Source organism: Emydura macquarii, unplaced genomic scaffold (genome assembly GCF_026122565.2).
Source record: "Emydura macquarii macquarii isolate MOO-44397 ecotype Brisbane River unplaced genomic scaffold, CSIRO-AGI_Emac_v2 contig_799, whole genome shotgun sequence".
Classification (NCBI taxonomy): Eukaryota; Metazoa; Chordata; order Testudines; family Chelidae; genus Emydura; species Emydura macquarii.
Window position 1 is genome coordinate 1783075 of NW_027130936.1, and position 16883 is coordinate 1799957.

General features: G+C 49.0%; 1 protein-coding gene across 1 annotated transcript in view; it reads left to right on the forward strand.

Moving 5' to 3' along the window:
- LOC137149665 (insulin-like growth factor 1 receptor) overlaps nt 1–16883 on the forward strand; it is a 267209-nt gene that overhangs the window by 239801 nt on the left and 10525 nt on the right. Inside the window, exon 20 of the mRNA XM_067543216.1 lies at nt 12236–12370. Coding sequence (XP_067399317.1) covers nt 12236–12370 — 135 coding nt within the window. The remainder of the gene's footprint in view (nt 1–12235; nt 12371–16883) is intronic.

Sequence of the window (16883 nt, forward strand, 5' to 3'; positions counted from 1 at the left end):
GCTGCTGACACATCACTGTAGAGCTACATAATCCACTGTTCAAACCAAATCAAGGCTAAACCATCACTACTGCACTTCAGCAGTGGCACAACCCTGTAATCCCAAAAGGTTTGGTACCTTAGCAGCAGCTGCAAAAGAAGGGGAGGTGGGAGCAAATCGCCAAAGACAAGGCAGGAAAACACAGACCTTAAAAACGATTATTTCTTCGGCATACTACGATTCCTACAAGAGGAACCTTAGATCTTACAAATATTCGAGCATGCTGCTTATGTGAATGAGCATACTTCAGAATGATAGCTTCCCAATCCAGAAGCACTGAGAAACAAATCTTTGCTTCTATCTTCGAGTGATTGCTCATGTCCATTCCAATATAGGTGAGTGCACGCCAACGTGCGTGGTTCCCGGAACTTTTTTCCCCTTAGCAGACCCCATCGGGCCGGCTCTGGTGCCCCCTGGAGTGCCCTGCGCATGCCACGGCCCAAGTTCCCTCAGTCTCTTCTTTCCGCTCATGGCGGTCGGTTGCATGGAACTAGCACTTGCTCTCCGCCAATGCCATTCCCCTTCTTTGAACTCTTTGTTAATGAAGTTTAAGTAGTTGTTAAGTACTGTAGTTAGTAAGAAGTCCCTGACGGACTTAAGGTGGCCAGGCTATGTCCCGGCCACCTGGTTTTAAACCCCCCCCCCCCCCCCCGTCTCCCCTCCTCGCTTGGTACCTTAAGTTCCTGGGGGGAGAACAAACAGGAAAGACAAGAATAAGATATGCAAGGCTTTTAAAGAGATATCAGGTTTAAAGCCTTGCTCTTATCACGCTCCGCCCTGTGTCTGGGTCGCCCTTCTCCCTGTCGGTGCGGAGCACATCATGGGCACCATCGGCACCGGATTCAACTCGGCATGGAGCAGCATCCCTGGTGCCGACGACGAGGAGAGCGCATGAAGCGCGGACACTCCCCTGCGCCATGGGTATGGGCAGGGTCGAGGACAGAGATCCACCGGCCACGGCCCGTTGAGTCCCCTCCGGGTCTGCATCTCTGAGCAGGGGTCCACCCCCGACTCCTGGGAGTGGGAGAGTGCCCCTGCCAACGCGGAGGTTTCTGGCGGCAAGAGCCTTGTTGGCCTGCCTACACCACCTCCACGCCACTGCCACCCCCCTTTCCCCCTGCTGAGGGAGAAGGGGCCGGAGTCCCGGGCCAAGCCCATGTGGGTCCCCCCGAAGGGCAGTGGATGATCTCCCACCAGATGGCCACCGGGGGTATTGCGAGGACGCTCCCCCAGCAGGTCAGCACTGCTGCAAATCTACCCCAGTACCGAGCCCCCTGGGGCAGTGCTGGTTCCACCGTCGGCGGCGGGTCTTTCCGGTCACTGCATCCCAGGCAGTGCGTCTCTCTGGGCACCGCAGCCCCAGGCGGTGCCGAATCTCCCGGCGGCAGCAGGGCTCCCACAGGCACCGCAGCTCAAGAGAGAGAGAAAGAGGAGAAAAAATAAAAAAGCAGGGCCAGAGTTCCCGGCGGTAGCGGGGCTCCCGCCGACAGCAGGGCTCTACCGGCACTGCAGCCCCACCAGCAGGCACCGCAGCCTCAGGCGGGGCTGGAGCTTGCAGCGGCACCGGGGCGCCACGCTGTGCTGCAGCTCTCCACGAGGCTGAGGGCTCTTTGGAGCTGCCCCTCAGCAGTAGGCAGCGAAAACACGGTCCCCAGCATGGGCACGGCACCCGGGACCAAGGACGGCTGCCTGTGTAGCGGCTCGGGTCCCATCGGGGGGCAGTCGTCGGAATAGCCGACGCCCCCACAAGGTGTCCAAGCAGGCGGTAAAAGTGCTAGTAGGGGTACAGTCCGTGCGCTGGCACAGTCTGAGGCCCATAAACACCACTCCTCGGCTGAGGAGTCGGACCCCGTGGAGGCACCCTCGACAGGTGCATCCCTTCGGCCAGGGGAGCACCCGCAAGACTTGCCTCGGTAGTTCTTACTCCTTCCCGGATGAGGCAGTCTCCGCGGACCACATGGTGCCACTGAAAGATTTCAGGGCGCACCAGGAGTTGCTCGAGGGGGGGGCCCCTACCTTGAGGTTGGCTTCCGCCATCCTGCATGGAGGAATCATGGTGGCTAAGGCAGCGCTCCAAACGTCCAATGACGCTGCTGCCGTGGCGGGTAGGGCCATAGCGCCCGCAAGTTCCATGAGGACCTGCTCATGGCTGCTACCCTCAGGACTGTCCAGAAGGTGGAGCAATCTATCCAGAACCTTCCCGTTCATAGGTCAGCCCACTTCTCCAATCGGACCAATGTGAAGCTGCATGGCCGAAGGACTTTGGGGCCACGCTTCGCTCCCTGGGCCTGTACACATCCCAAGCTTCCAGGCAGCAGTCGTGGCCCAGGCGCAGCAGCAACCAGGACCTCCATATAGGCCCTTTTCAATCCTACGGAAATAGGGACAGGTTAAGGCTCTTCCATCCTGAAGGGACACCCCCAAGGGTCTGAAACCCGTACTAGACCTGTGTTGTCTGAACATATATATCAAAGACTCAGATTTTGCAAGGTCTCCCTAGTCTCTATAATCCCTGCCTGGATCCAGGAGACTAGTATGCCGCCCTCATCCTACAAGGACGCATACTTTCATGGGTCCATCCTCCGGAGCCAACAGTGGTTCGCTCCCACTACCAATTTACAGCCTGCCCCTTGGCCTATCTTCGGCTCCAAGGGTGTTCACCACATGCATGGTGGTAATGGCGGCCCACCTGAGGCGAAAGGGTGTGCAAATCTTTCCCTACCTGGACGATTGGCTGATATGGGATAGGTCCAGGTTCCCAGTGCAGGTTAGCGCGACTCACGCTGCTCCACGTGCAGCAGGCTGGGTCTGCTCATAAACGAATAGATGTCCACTGACCCCAGTGAAATACATAGAGTTCCTTGGGGCCACCCTGGACGCTCCCCAGGCCAGAACCTTCCTGCCTCAGCCATGTTTTCAGGTGCTGGTCTCTATCATCTCCCAGCTGCACCGATACACCACGACAACAGCCAGGCACTGCCTACTGCTGTTAGGCCACATGGCGGCCTGCACGTACATAGTGAGGCTAGCTTGCCTGAGGCACAGGCCGCTTCAGGCATGGTTGGCCTCTGTATATGTGCCGAGCAAACACCCACTGAACTGGGTGGTCCAGTTCCCTGCCCGCCCTAGGCTGGTGGAGATTCCCCAGCGCAGTAGGGAAGGGCGTTCCCTTCATGGAACTGATCCCATCGGTCACCTTAAACTCCGACGGCTCGTATGTGGGATGGGAGCCCACAGGGGTGCCAACCTGAGCACTCGGAGACTCTGGTCGGTGGAGGAAAAGTGCTTGCACCATTCGCCTAGTGTGCAGGCTGTTCCTCCAATCCCTGAGAGGCAGAGTGGTGCAGGCACTGCCAGAGAACACTGCAGCCATTTTACATAAAGAGGCAGGGAGAGGCGTTCTCTCTGCAAGGAAACTACCCGTCTGTGGGGCTTTGCCGTGAGGCACGACTTTGTTGGACTGCTGATCGCCTCAACAGGTCATTTCTACCCCATCACGACAGGTCGCTGCACCAGGAGGTGGTGACTGCGATCCTCCGAAAGTGGGGTGTCCCCCAACGGGATCTATTCGTGTCGGTTTGGAAGGTGCAGGCTTACGCCGTGGTCATGAGACTGCCTCAGTCTCAGTTACATCCCTCAGTAACGGGACGGGGACCCTCAGGTACGCGTTCCCGCCCATTCCACTCCTGCCTAAGGTCGTACTGTACATAAACAGAGACAGGACGGATGTCATATTCACTGCTCAGGCCTGACCGAGCCAGCGCTGGCTCAGCATGCTGCTGGATCTTCCGTTCGCACCGCCCATGGGGCTCCCGAGGTGGCACGACCGTCTCTCCCAAGACCACGGTCGCCTGTTGCACTGGAACCTGGACTCCCTACAGCTCACGGCCTGGAGGCTCTGTGGTTGACGGAGGTAAAGGGAGCCTGTTTGGGGATGGATCAGAATGAGACCCGTTTGATCAGAAGGCAAGGGATGCATTGTCCTAGGGACAGGTGTCCACGACCACCATTCCCAAGAGGAAGAGAGGGGTGATGGTGGTCAGGGACTCCCTCCTAAGGGGGACGGAGTCATCCATCTGCTGTCCGGACCGGGAAACTAGGAAGTGTGCTGCTTGCCTGGAGCTAGAATTAGGGATGTGACGGAGAGACTGCCAAAACTTATCAAGTCCTCAGACAACTATCCCTTCCTACTTCTCCACGTGGGCACCAATGACACTGCCAAGAATGATCTTGAGCGGATCACTGCAGACTATGTGGCTCTGGGAAAAGAGATAAAGGAGTTTGAAGCGCAAGTGGTGTTCTCATCCATCCTCCCTGTTTAGGGAAAAGGCCCAGGTAGGGACCGTCGCATTGCGGAAGTAAGTGCAGGTGGTGTCGAAGGGAGGGCTTTGGATTCTTCGATCATGGAATGTTGTTCCAGGAAGAAGGATTACTAGGAAGAGACAGGATTCACCTAACGAAGAGAGGGAGGAGTATCTTCGCAGACAGGCTGGCTAACTAGTGAGGAGGTCTTTAAACTAAGTTCGATGGGGGACGGAGACCTAAGCCGAAGGTAAGTGGGGAAGAGGGACACCACAAGGAAGCAGAAGGAGGAGGGTGCATCAGGGGAGGCCTCCCGATTCATACTGTGAAACTAGGCCAGTCGGCTACTTATCTCAAGTGCCTTTACACAAATGCAAAAAGCCTGGGAAACAAGCAGGAGGAACTGGAAGTCCTGGCACAGTCAAGAAACTACGACATGATTGGAATAACTGAGACTTGGTGGAGTAACTCGCACAACTGGAGCACTGTCATGGATGGGTATAAACTGTTCAGGAAGGACAGGCAGGGGTGAAAGGGTGGAGGAGTTGCACTGTATGAAAGAGAGCACTATGATTGCTCTGAGCTCCAGTATGAAACTGGAGATAAGTCAGTTGAGTGTGTCTGGGTTAAGCTTAGAAGCAAGAACAATAAGGGTGATGTCGTGGTGGGTGTCTGTTACAGACCACCAGACCAGGAGGATGAGGTAGATGAGGCTTTCTTTCCTCAACTAGGGAAAGTTTCCAGTTCACAGGACCTGATTCTCATGGGGGACTTCAGTCACCCTGACATCTGCTGGAAGAGCAATACAGCAGAGCACAAACAATCCAGGAAGTTTTTGGATAGTGTCGCAGACAATTTCCTGGTGCAAGTGCTGGAGCAACCAACTAGGGGCCGTGCTTCTCTTGTCCTGCTGCTCACAAACAGGGAAGATTTGTTAGGGGAAGTAGAAGTGGGTGGCAACCTAGGCAGCAGTGACCATGAGATGGCCGAGTTCAGGATCCAGACAAAAGGAAGAAAGGAGAACAGCAGGATACGGACCATGGACTTCAGAAAAGTGAACTTTGACTTCCTCAGGGAGCTGATGGGCAGGATTCCCTGGGAGGCTAATATGAGGGGGAAAGGAATCCAAGAGAGCTGGCTGTATTTTAAAGAAACCTTATTGAGGGCACAGGAGCAAACCATCCCGATGTGCAGAAAGAATAGCAAATATGGTAGGCGTCCATCTTGGCTTAACAAAGAAATCTTTGCTGAACTTAAACACAAAAAAGAAGCTTACAAGAAGTGGAAGCTTGGTCAGATGACTAGGGAGGAGTATAAAAATATTGCTCAAACGTGCAGGAATGAAATCAGGAAGACCAAAGCACAATTGGAGTTGCAGCTAGCAAGGGACGTGAAGGGGAACAAGAAGGGTTTCTACAGGTATGTTACCAACAAAAGGAAGATTAGGGAAAGTGTGGGCCCCTTAGAGAATGAGGGAGACAACCTAGTGACAGAGGATGTGGAGAAAGCTGAGGTACTCAATGCCTTTTTTGCCTCTGTCTTCACAGACAAGGTCAGCTCCCAGACTGCTTCACTGGTGGCACAGAATGGAAAGGAGGCGAACATCCCGCAGTGCTGAAGGAACAGGTCCAAGACTATTTAGAAGGATTGGACATACACAAGTCTATGGGGCTGGATGCAATGCACCTGAGGGTGCTGAGGGAGCTGGCTGAGGTGATTTCAGAGCCATTGGCTATTATCTTTGAAAGTTCGTGGCAACCGGGAGGTCCCTGATGACTGGAAAAAAGCAAATATAGTGCCCATATTCAAAAAAGGGAGGAAAGAGGATCCAGGGAACTACAGACTGGTCAGCCTCACTTCAATCCCTGGAAAAATCATGGAGCAGGTCCTTAAGGAATCCATTTTAAGGCACTTGGAAGAGAGGAAGGTGATCAGGAACAGTCGACATGGATTCACCAAGGGAAAGTCATGCCTGACCAACCTGATTGCTTTCTATGATGAGGTGACTGGCTCTGTGGATGTAGGGAAGGCGGTGGATGTGATATACCTTGACTTTAGCAAGGCTTTTGATACTGTCTCTCACAGTATTCTTATCAGCAAGTTAAAGAAGTATGGGTTGGATGAATGGACTATAAAATGGATAGAGAAATGGCTAGAGCATAGGGCTCAACGAGTAGTGATCAATGGCTCCATGTCTAGCTGGCAACCAGTCACAAGCGGAGTGCCCCAGGGGTCGGTGCTGGGGCCGGTTTTGTTCAACATCTTCATTAATGATCTGGAAGATGGGGTAGATTGCACCCTCAGCAAGTTTGCGGATGACACTAAGCTGGGGGGAGTGGTAGATACCCTGGAAGGTAGGGATAGGATACAGAAGGACCTAAACAAACTGGAGGATTGGGCCAAAAGAAATCTAATGAGGTTCAAGAAAGAAAAGTGCAGAGTCCTCCACTTAGGAAGGAAGAATCCCATACACAGCTATAGACTGGGGACCGACGAGCTAGGCAGCAGTTCTGCAGAAAAGGACCTGGGGGTAACAGTAGATAAAAAGCTGAATATGAGTCAGTAGTGTGCCCTGGTTGTCAAGAAGACTAATAGCATATTGGGCTGCATTAGGAGGAGCATTGCCAGCAGGTCATGTGAAGTGATTATTCCCCTCTATTTGGCATTGGTAAGGCCGCATTTAGAGTATTTTGTCCAGTTTTGAGCCCCCCACTACAAAAAGGATGTGGACAAGTTGGAGAGAGTCCAGCGGAGGGCAACAAAAATGATTACGGGGCTGGAGCCACAGGACTTAGGAGGAGAGGCTAAGGAAACTGGGCTTGTTTAGTCTGCAAAAGAGAAGAATGAGGGGGGATTTGATAGCGGTCTTTAACTACCTAAAAGGGGGTTCCAGGGAGGATGGGGCTAGGCTGTTCTCGGTGGTGGCAGATGACAGAACAAGGAGCAATGGTCTCAAGTTGCAGTGGGGGAGGTCTAGGTTGGATGTTAGGAAAAAGTTTTTCACTAGGAGGGTGGTGAAGCACTGGAATGGGTTACCTAGGGAGGTGGTGGAATCTCCATCCTTAGAGGTTTTTAAGCTGAGGCTTGACAAAGCTCTGACTGGGATGATATAGCTGAGGTTAGTCCTGCTCTGAGCAGGGGGTTGAACTAGATACCTCCTGAGGTCCCTTCCAACTCTAATATTCTATGATTCTAGGTCCAACAAGTCCTGAGCAGGGACCCTTCTACACAGGTTGCGTATCAGGCTAAGTTGACATGGTTTACCTCTTGGGCGGAATCCCGGGGCATTCCGCCAGCCTCTTGCCTCCGCAGGCGACCCTGGAGTATTCCGGGGTCTGGTGCTGGCCTAGTTGACTGTCCACTTGGCAGCTATTTTATTCTCCCATCCCATGTCGGTCGGGGTACTCAAGGGGGTTGAGAGGCGGTATCCCCAGGTCCGCAACCCAGTGCCTCCCTGGGATATCAGCCTGGTCCTCTCAAGGTTCATAGGGCCCTCCCCCTTGGAACCCATGGCTTCATGCCCTCTGCCACGCTTCGTGGAGGGTAGCCTTCCGGGCGGCCATTACCTCAGATGGGGGGATCTCCAATATTAGGGCCTTGACTTCGGAGCTCCCTTATACACTATTCTGTAAGGATAAGCTGCAGTGGAGGCCGCGCCCAGCCTCCCCGCCTGGGATGGTTTCCCAATTTCGTTGTAACCTTGATAAATCTCTCCCTGTGTTTTTTCCCAAACCCCACGGTTTGGAGGGGGAGCGGAGATGGCGTTCACTAGACGCAAGACGAGCCCTGGCCTGCTACATCAAAGCCGCGGCCGTTCCGGAACTCGGCACAGCTCCTTATCGCGGGGGGAGGGGGAGGGGTTGATGAACGGATCACCAGTCTCCACCCAGCACATCTCCGCGTGAATCGCACCTTGCATCAAGTGCTGCTATGAACAGGCGACTGTGCCGCTCCCAGGTGTCGTCACAACGCATTCAACCAGAGCTAAGGCTTCCTCTGTGGCCCTCCTGGAGAGAGTGCCACTGCAGGACACCTGCAAAGCCGCCGCCTGGTTCACGTCCCACTACGCCATCGTTCAACAGGCAAGACAGAACGTAGGATTCTGCAGAGCCGTGCTGAGGGCAGCTCATCAGTGACTCCTACCCACCTCCAAGGTATGGCTATTTAATCACCTATAATGGAATGGACATGAGCAATCACTCGAAGATAGAAAACAGGGTTACTTACCAGTAACTGTTGTTCTTCCAGATGTGTTGCTCATATCCATTCCACACCCACCCCCCGTCCCCGCTGTCGGAGTTGGCAGAAAGAAGGGACTGAGGGGGCGTGGGGCCGGCAGTGCCTCATGTGCCGTGGCATGCGCAGGGCACTCCAGGGGTCACCAGAGCCGGCCCTACGGGGTCTGCTAAGGAGAAAAAAGTTCCAGGAACCGCGCACGCTGGCGTGTACACGCCTATATTGGAATGGACATGAGCAACACATCTCGAAGAACAACAGTTACTGGTAAGTAACCTTGTTTTCCTAGAAAGAATTTTTGGGAGCTGACTACATCTACTTTTCTACAACTCCTTATGCAGTGTAAAAATGATAGCACTGACCCAGAGAAAGTAATCCCTTTGGGGGAATACTTACGACCCTTCTTAAATATTTCCTTGTGGATTATTTAACATCTAGTGCTAGAAACAACTTAAATGTTCTTCTAAATCTTACTTTGCAGGTGTAATAGTAAAGGTATGAAGGATTGGCTGAATATGGGGAATATAGTGTGTGTGTTAGTACACATGTACCAATAGACCGAGTATATTTCATATCCTCACATTCAACCACATAGATCCAAAATCCTGAGATTCAAAAGATTTGAACCCACACCTCAAATGTACTGAAGTCCAACTTATCACTGTCCTGAAACACTCAGTGTCTTGTGATTTGATCTGCTTGCGGATAAAATAGCCTTTCCAGTCTGTTTTAAATAACTTATAGAGCACACCGGATGCTATACATTAAAAACCTACTGATGCCAGGAAAATCACCTGACTCTCCTTTTCAGTGTTCAGGCTTTGAAGTTGCTTCATGCAGACAGTGTTGTTTGGCTATTTTTTTGGTGGGTATTTCCCTTGCTTCAAAAAACAAAAATACTGAGACTGGTTTTCTGCATTTCTGGTAGTATGTTGTGACATCAGGTTCCCATATCTTAGGTGCCATTTTAGGAAGCCAAATGTCAAAAAAAGAAAACTGCAAATGGTCAGACATCAGGATTTATGAGCTGTAAAGTGAAATGGCAAACTGTAAAAATGTATCTGGAGGATTTGAAGAGTCAGGATTTATTCTGGTAATTTGCTATTTTATTCTTAAAGATTGAGGAATAAAGTAACTAGAGAAAACTTTTTATAGGGGGACAAAGAGGGAGCCAAAAATTTAAAATTAATGCAGTACCTTTTGGGAACCAGGGTGACAAGGTGTCTTTCTATATCAGGGGTGGGGAACGTCCGGCCCGCGGGCCGTATACGGCCCTCGAAATCATTTGGTCTGGCCCTGGCGGCGGCGGAGAATTCGGCAGCGGCGCGGTTTCACGGCGGCGGCGGGGTTCCGTGCGGGGGGCAGTGCCCGCCACCGAAACCCTGCCGCCGTTTGCCCCTTTTCGGCGGCGGGGGGACTTCGGCGGCAGGCACTGCCCCCCACCCCCCATGCAACCCCGCCGCCGCCGTGAAACCACGCCGCCGCTGAATCCCCCCCACCGCCGAATTCTCCCCCGCCGCCAGGGCCACCATCAGGCCCTTGACAGAAAAAAGGTTCCCCACCCCGTTCTGTATGATAGATCTTTGCCATTTACAATTTTGGTTAGATCTGCTAATCTATTTTAAAGGAGCAATGCAGGTTTGTTCCTTGCAATATAATCTCTAGTGTTGTAGGTAGTACTCAGGAAATAAACTCAGTTGCCTCTTTCCTGTGGTCATCAGAATAGCTGTAAGGCACCAAGAAGTTGAGCAAAGATACTTTTTGTTTGAAGTGTAACTGAATAGTTGCAAAACTCTTTTGTCATTTCTGGTTTTAACAAAAATCTATTTTAGATGCAGTGGATAACTGAGATGTAAAACCACTGTACCATAATTGCCTAATAATACTGAAATCCTGTTTTCACAACAAAAACCTTTCTACTACAGCACATATTCCTGCTTCCCTGGAGTAAGTAAGTTGGCCTGGGTGCAGTAGCAGTGAAAACTAGGATCTGGTTTTGAAAGCATAGAATTGTTCTTCTTTGCTGCTCAACAGTATGTAAATGAGATGACTCTTAAATCCTGTAGCCATAGTTGATGATGTTGTCCATCTCGATCTAATCTGAGTTTAGAAACTAGTTTAGTAAACAGACGTTTTAAGAAAATTTCAATAGGTACATCAGGTCATTGACAAAATGTTAAGTTTTGATCTTTACTTACATAAAGGAGCTGCTTAGTTCTGTGTAAGAACATCATGGAGAAGAAGCATGAAATTTTTAATAAGAGCTTGTAAATCATAACTATACTCATTTCTCTTTCCCAATTAATAGCTCAGGCTACTAAAGCAACACCTTTCTGCTACTGTCCTTTTGCAAATGTGGAGGCAGGTAGTTAGATGATTCAAGAACGTGTAACCCTGTGTGTTGCAAAATGACCGTTGAACTTCCCATGTTGGTTTAAATGTTCTAAACAGATTTTCATAGTCCAGAGTTGGCTCTCAGTGCAAGAGGCCAAGGAAGAAGTACATTTTTGCATCCTATGTGATTAAACATTCACAGCACCTCCCCCACATCTCCTCTAAAGCAAGCGAGTTTCATTGGTTGCTGTCCTGTCTCAGATATGTCTTGATGCTTTTTGCATTGTGTGTCTGTAAGTTGGTAGGTGAGAGAACCTAAAGCAGAATGACAGATGGGGAAACCAGTATTAACCAAAAAGTATTCCTGTGCCACAAGCAGGTTGTTTTATGGAGAAAGAACCATATGGCATTTGCGGGCTTAGCAGCATCCATTTTAATGGGTAGCCACGTCTTGGATAATGTAGGAAAAACTCACCGATTTTTTTTTTTTTAACTAATCAACGTTTCTGTGGTTCAAGTGTTTCAGACAAAACGAAAGGAAAAAAGCAGCTACCTGGGGATGAGGGCTATGCTTCTGTACCCTTGTCTTCCTGAGGTACCTTTCTTTTCCCATATTCCAGAAGCACCTGAATATAAGAGAGAAGAAATGTCACAAGTTGTTTTCATGTTTTTTTAATGTGTTAGGGTTACACTAATCATTTCAGGGGCCTTTCAGGCTCAGGCTCCACTTCCCCTGTTACAGCAGCAGTTCACTATTCAAGTTTCACTGCTACACTTAAAGAGCTGCATTCTTAAGTTTTCTTATAGAATTATGTGAGTTCAATGAAGGGTTGTTGGATGAAAAGCCCTGACCACAGACGTCCTCTAAACACAGAAAAGGTAGGCGAGCAGCAGTAGCGCAAGTCCCTTCGCTAATCTCTCCTCTTCCCACAAATGTGCCTCAAGCCTGACCTTGGAGGACGCACCTGTGGAGACGAATGGAATTCATTCTCCTTGCATTTCCTCATGCGGCACTCATGCTGAGGTGACAAAATAGGCTTGGCTGCCAGTTAGTCAAGAACAGTGATGGCTTTTGTGACACAGGACCGAGATGGAGCTCACCAAAATCATAACCATCAGGCTACCAAGTAGCTATCCAATAGCAGCAGCTCTTGGTCAACACCAACTCTGAGTTGGTGGCTTAGCGATGAAAGTTTTCTTACCCTTTTACCAATCCCTTGAGCAGCCAGGTTGGTGGGGGAGAGAGGGGTTTAAGGAAACACACCACCGTATTCTAACCAAAATCTTGTTTGTTTGCTGAACACTTCGTTGTATTGTATTCCAGGTCCTTTGGTGTTGTCCTTTGGGAAATTGCAACGTTAGCAGAGCAGCCATACCAAGGCATGTCCAATGAGCAAGTTCTCCGCTTCGTGATGGAGGGAGGCTTATTGGAGAAACCAGACAACTGCCCTGATACGCTGTAAGTATCGCTTGTCCTCTTTAGTCTTCACTTTGAGCTTGATTGTGGTGTGCTCCTCTATCTGATGTCCTCTTTCATCTGTGATGCTGAGTTACAAGGTAAATCCAGCTACTGCTAGAGTGGAACACTGACATCTAGATAATGTTGTGATGAGAGTGTTAGATGAAATAATTACGGGCTTGAGTCTGGTGGTGGTAGGGAGGCATATTTATGCTCTCTTGAACTGATGGGACTGTTTTTAATTCGTTGATGTTGTGGTACAACTATTGAAAGCATCGACATTCTCTCTCGGAGCATGGGCTCCCTCTGACTCATCGGATCGGCCTCGTTCTGACCTCCACTGTTCATTGATGCTGCAGTCCTACATCTGTTTTGAGCTAAGTGTTTTTAATGTGTCCGTTCTATGCCACCTCCCTTCTCCTCTCCCATCTCCTCTCTCTTCCCCCATCTAAATCCAAATAAGCAACTACAAAGGCAATAGGAGGGACTGTTAAAATGCTCTAGCCATGCTAGGTTCTATCTGAACTGTCTATACCAGCCTGATGTGTATTAAATAGATACCTTAAAAAACACGCCTTTGGTAGCAGCAAGAATCGATGCTTTCTAATTCAGCATGTAGATAAAATAATGCATTAATTCTTCTGCCCAGAGCAGCTCTGCACTATTACCACAGTTGATGGCACTCATGGCATCGAGATCAGCATTTTCTTCTCCTGTCCCAACGCTTTCCTGTAAGCGTTAAAAGAAAGCTATGTCTAAAAAGCTTTATCCATTCCTGTCATCAGCGTTTAATAAAGCCTCATTGCCGTGGAGAGCCTACAGCCACGATAGGCCTCAACCTTTAGCTTTACATTATTTAAAATACATCTGGGTTTTGTGTACAGTCGTTTCAGTTGTTCAGTCTTTTACTGCTTTGATATGCTTCCCAAACCAGCTTTCTGGAAGGAAATGCTGCATCGTGCAGTTACTGAAATGTGTTGGAGGCCCACAGAAGGGATACAATCGCTTAAGGGCCTCAGCTGCTTGGGATTCTTAGGAAAAGAGCCTCTGGCTGGAGGACTTGCTTTGGTTTCAGATGACATTCAGTGTTTTGTTGTTGGAGGAACGTGGGCAGTGGGCGGTGAGAGGAGGAGATCTGACTGCCATTTGACGCCCTCTCTCATTCTTTCCCTCCCATGATTCTGTGGAGAATTTCTGGCAGTCAGATGGCTTTGAAGTTATGCTTGACATAATGGGAATTGCACAACAGGGGCTGGGCATGTGTAGGGACCTAGGTAAGATGGTCTTGTCTCAGGCAGCACTAGGGAAGCAAGTTGTACAATGTGAATGAACTTGGCATGGAATTTAGCTTTAGAAATACCTCGTTAACCTGGCATATAGATAGAAATGATAGAAACATAGGGCTGGAAGAGGACCATAAGAGAGGTCCTGTATTCTATCCCCCCTTCTCCTCTTACCCCCCCCCCCCCCACACACACAGTGAGGCAGGCTTAAATACACCAACACCATCCCTCACAACCCTACCCCTGAAATCAGTGCTCTGTTTGTTTGGTGTAATTACTGGATGAATCCGCTTCCAGGGTCACAAGCTTGAAGAATGGGAAAATATAAGTACTGTGTAGTAAAGTTAGCTTCTGAATCAGTGTATTGCAGTGCAGGGCTCATTCATATTGACCTGAGATAAAGAGAGGGGCTGTCATTTTCAGGCTAGAGTGAAAGCCAGATCATGACACCCCAATGTGGGCAATTAGAAATTCACTTCTGAATTTCAGCTGCTCACCTCTGGATCTACAACCAGCTAAAGCCATATTCAGAATCTGAATACTTCTGTTTGTGCTTTCTGAATCTGCCCCCCTCTGCTACCACCTCCCTTTCCTCCAAGAGCAGAGGGAAAGTAGAATCCATCCTGCCAGTTCTCCCTTTCCTTCCACTGGCAGAGATAGACAGGTGAGTGAGGCATTGCAGATTGGATTGTGCATAAAATGCCTCCACATCTTCTCAAATGCAGAAAATAAAAAGTACTTGGAACTTTTGAAACTTCAGGGATTTGCCCCACCCACCTTGCAGCCTACCCTGTTTTTACATTCAACAGACTCTCCAGTCTGGTCAAATCCAAGTGAAAGCATTTATAGCTGTGGGGTGTGGGAAGCCCCAGGCATGCGCCCCAACCCGGCTCCACACACAGACATTTGCATGGCTGTCAGTGAGTCTATTTGGAGTTGCTAATTCCTCACTGAGCCATTTCTTCGCAAGTCCCCCATTGCCCATGATGCATACCATTAGCATCGATGATGTAAAATAGCGTCACCAAATCATGTCCAGTTGTGTGATCACAGCTAGGGCTGATGAGCAGGGAACGAAGGGGGGACAATTGTACCCCAAAATGTCTCTAACATCTGTGTAAATAGAGTGAAATGGGAGAGGGTGGTCCTAGTGAATATGATGTACTGAGGCCCCAAATTTGTCTCGACAGGCCTGACCTCAGCCACTCCAGTTAGTGAGCTCTTCCTTCTATATAACCATGGGTACATATAGAAAAGCAGTCAGTACACAGAAATCTCTCCCCCACCTTTATTCTGTTTCTGGTCAGCAGCAGGTATATCAGGAAGAAGAAATCCTTGGAAGTACATTTCTGTGCATTGTAGTAGGGCACAGTTTGCGTACCAGTCTCACTGCACACCCTCAGTTTGTGCAAGGCAATTTTTGGCAAGTGTTTTATGGAGACTCATATCAAATGTGGGAAACTCCTTTTTCAGTGGAGGGGGTGGGTGTTGGGTTTTTTCCCCCTCTCTGTTTTGGCCCTTAATACTGTAAAGTTTTTCTTTTAAAGCATCGAATTACCTGGCATGTCAGCCACTGAGAATTGTTGTAGAGTACAGCCACCACGTAGCTACATCATTCCTAATGTCGTCTGTCCGTAGATTGAGGATATTTTAATATTCAATTCAAGGTGCCCAGGAAGCTAAGTCAGCCTGCTGCAGGAAAGACAATACACTTCTTGTGTTCAGTAGAGTGTACATGGCAAGCCTAGAAGGGCAGCTAGGAATCAGGCATTATAAATAACACTGCAGAAAGCACCCTTATAGCCATGGGGTCTCCTCCTCCAAACTTGTCTATCCTGAAAGCAGCTAAAATAAAATTGTGCACAGTTGATTTCTGAGAAGGCAGCCTTCATGCTTATCCTTTTTGCTAGATGGGAGTCCAGTATAGTACAAGGGCTCCCTCAGTAAGGGTGGAGGGGGTAAAATGCTACACAGGAAAGCCCACCACAACCTTTGCTTAATAATCTATTACATTAACTATTCAGAGTACTGACATGGACAGTTGTTGTTGTAATGCTTGGGGCTATTGCCGAATGCATTAATTTCTCTTAGGGCCTCTCCTGTGCCATCCCTTTCTTCTCCCCCCAACCCCCTCCCCCCCCCCACACACACTACACAATGCAAGAGGCTCTGATGTTCAATCCTCTGTGGATGTTGTGTTAGTCATGCTTATTTGTTGCTATGCTTTGTTAACCTCTAGTAACAGAGAGTCGGTAACATATAGATGGATCAGAAACAAAGGACACTTGAAGAATGTGAGACATTTTATTTTGCAGTGGGATTTTCCCTGGTGCTTATTAAAAGACAGACCTTGTTGAGTATTATTAGACAGTTGGGTTGGCATTCAGAGATGTGGAAAGTATTTGAAAAGGAACGAAGTGCCAAAGAAGTGACATTTTTAAGTGGTTTTATTTGTTTGGGTATCAAGGTGAAGGAATATTTTGCATAATGTCACAAATTTGACCATACAATAGGACATGGGTGCCAGACATTAGTAATAACCTAGGAGATGTGTTGCTGCTTTTCCTTCTCTTGCCAAGTAAGTAGCATTTTATATACTGCAATTCTAATAGCATTGCGCTGTGCATCAGACTGCAACTTTATATCAAGGAGTTTTGTTACTGTTAAAGCTCATAGATAGTATGTTCCCACTGGGATTTTAAAAGTTAGTTTAGTTGGGTGGGAGGGAGAATTCTGTGTTTGAAGCAAGAATGCTTTGACTGGCTTCCCTCATATGAAGCTTAGATTACCAGCCAGTTTAAACAGTTCTTCTTGCCTTGTCTGTGGTTAGGGCTCATTTTAAAGCCAGCATCTACCACTTGCACCACTAGGACAAATACAGAGGTCATATGTGCTTTTCAGAGGACGTAGTAGGCAACAGGATAGTAACTCTTCCTTCTAAGTTCCTAGCTGTCATCAGGCCTTGTCGTAAGGTATCAAGTCTGATGCATATCACAAATATATATTGAGTTAATTATGATGTCTGTTAGGTGCTCAAATTTTTAAAAAGGAATATAACTTTTCCTTATAACTGATAAGAACTATAGCAATGTCTCTATGTAATGCCCCAGTGCAGAAAGCACAGTGACTTTTGTTGCATTTCTGTGTAAGCAGCAAGCGAAAATTCATTTCAGGGACCCTGAATCTTCTGCTGCTTGGCAAGGGCTAGAACTCCCCAGGCCTGACGTACC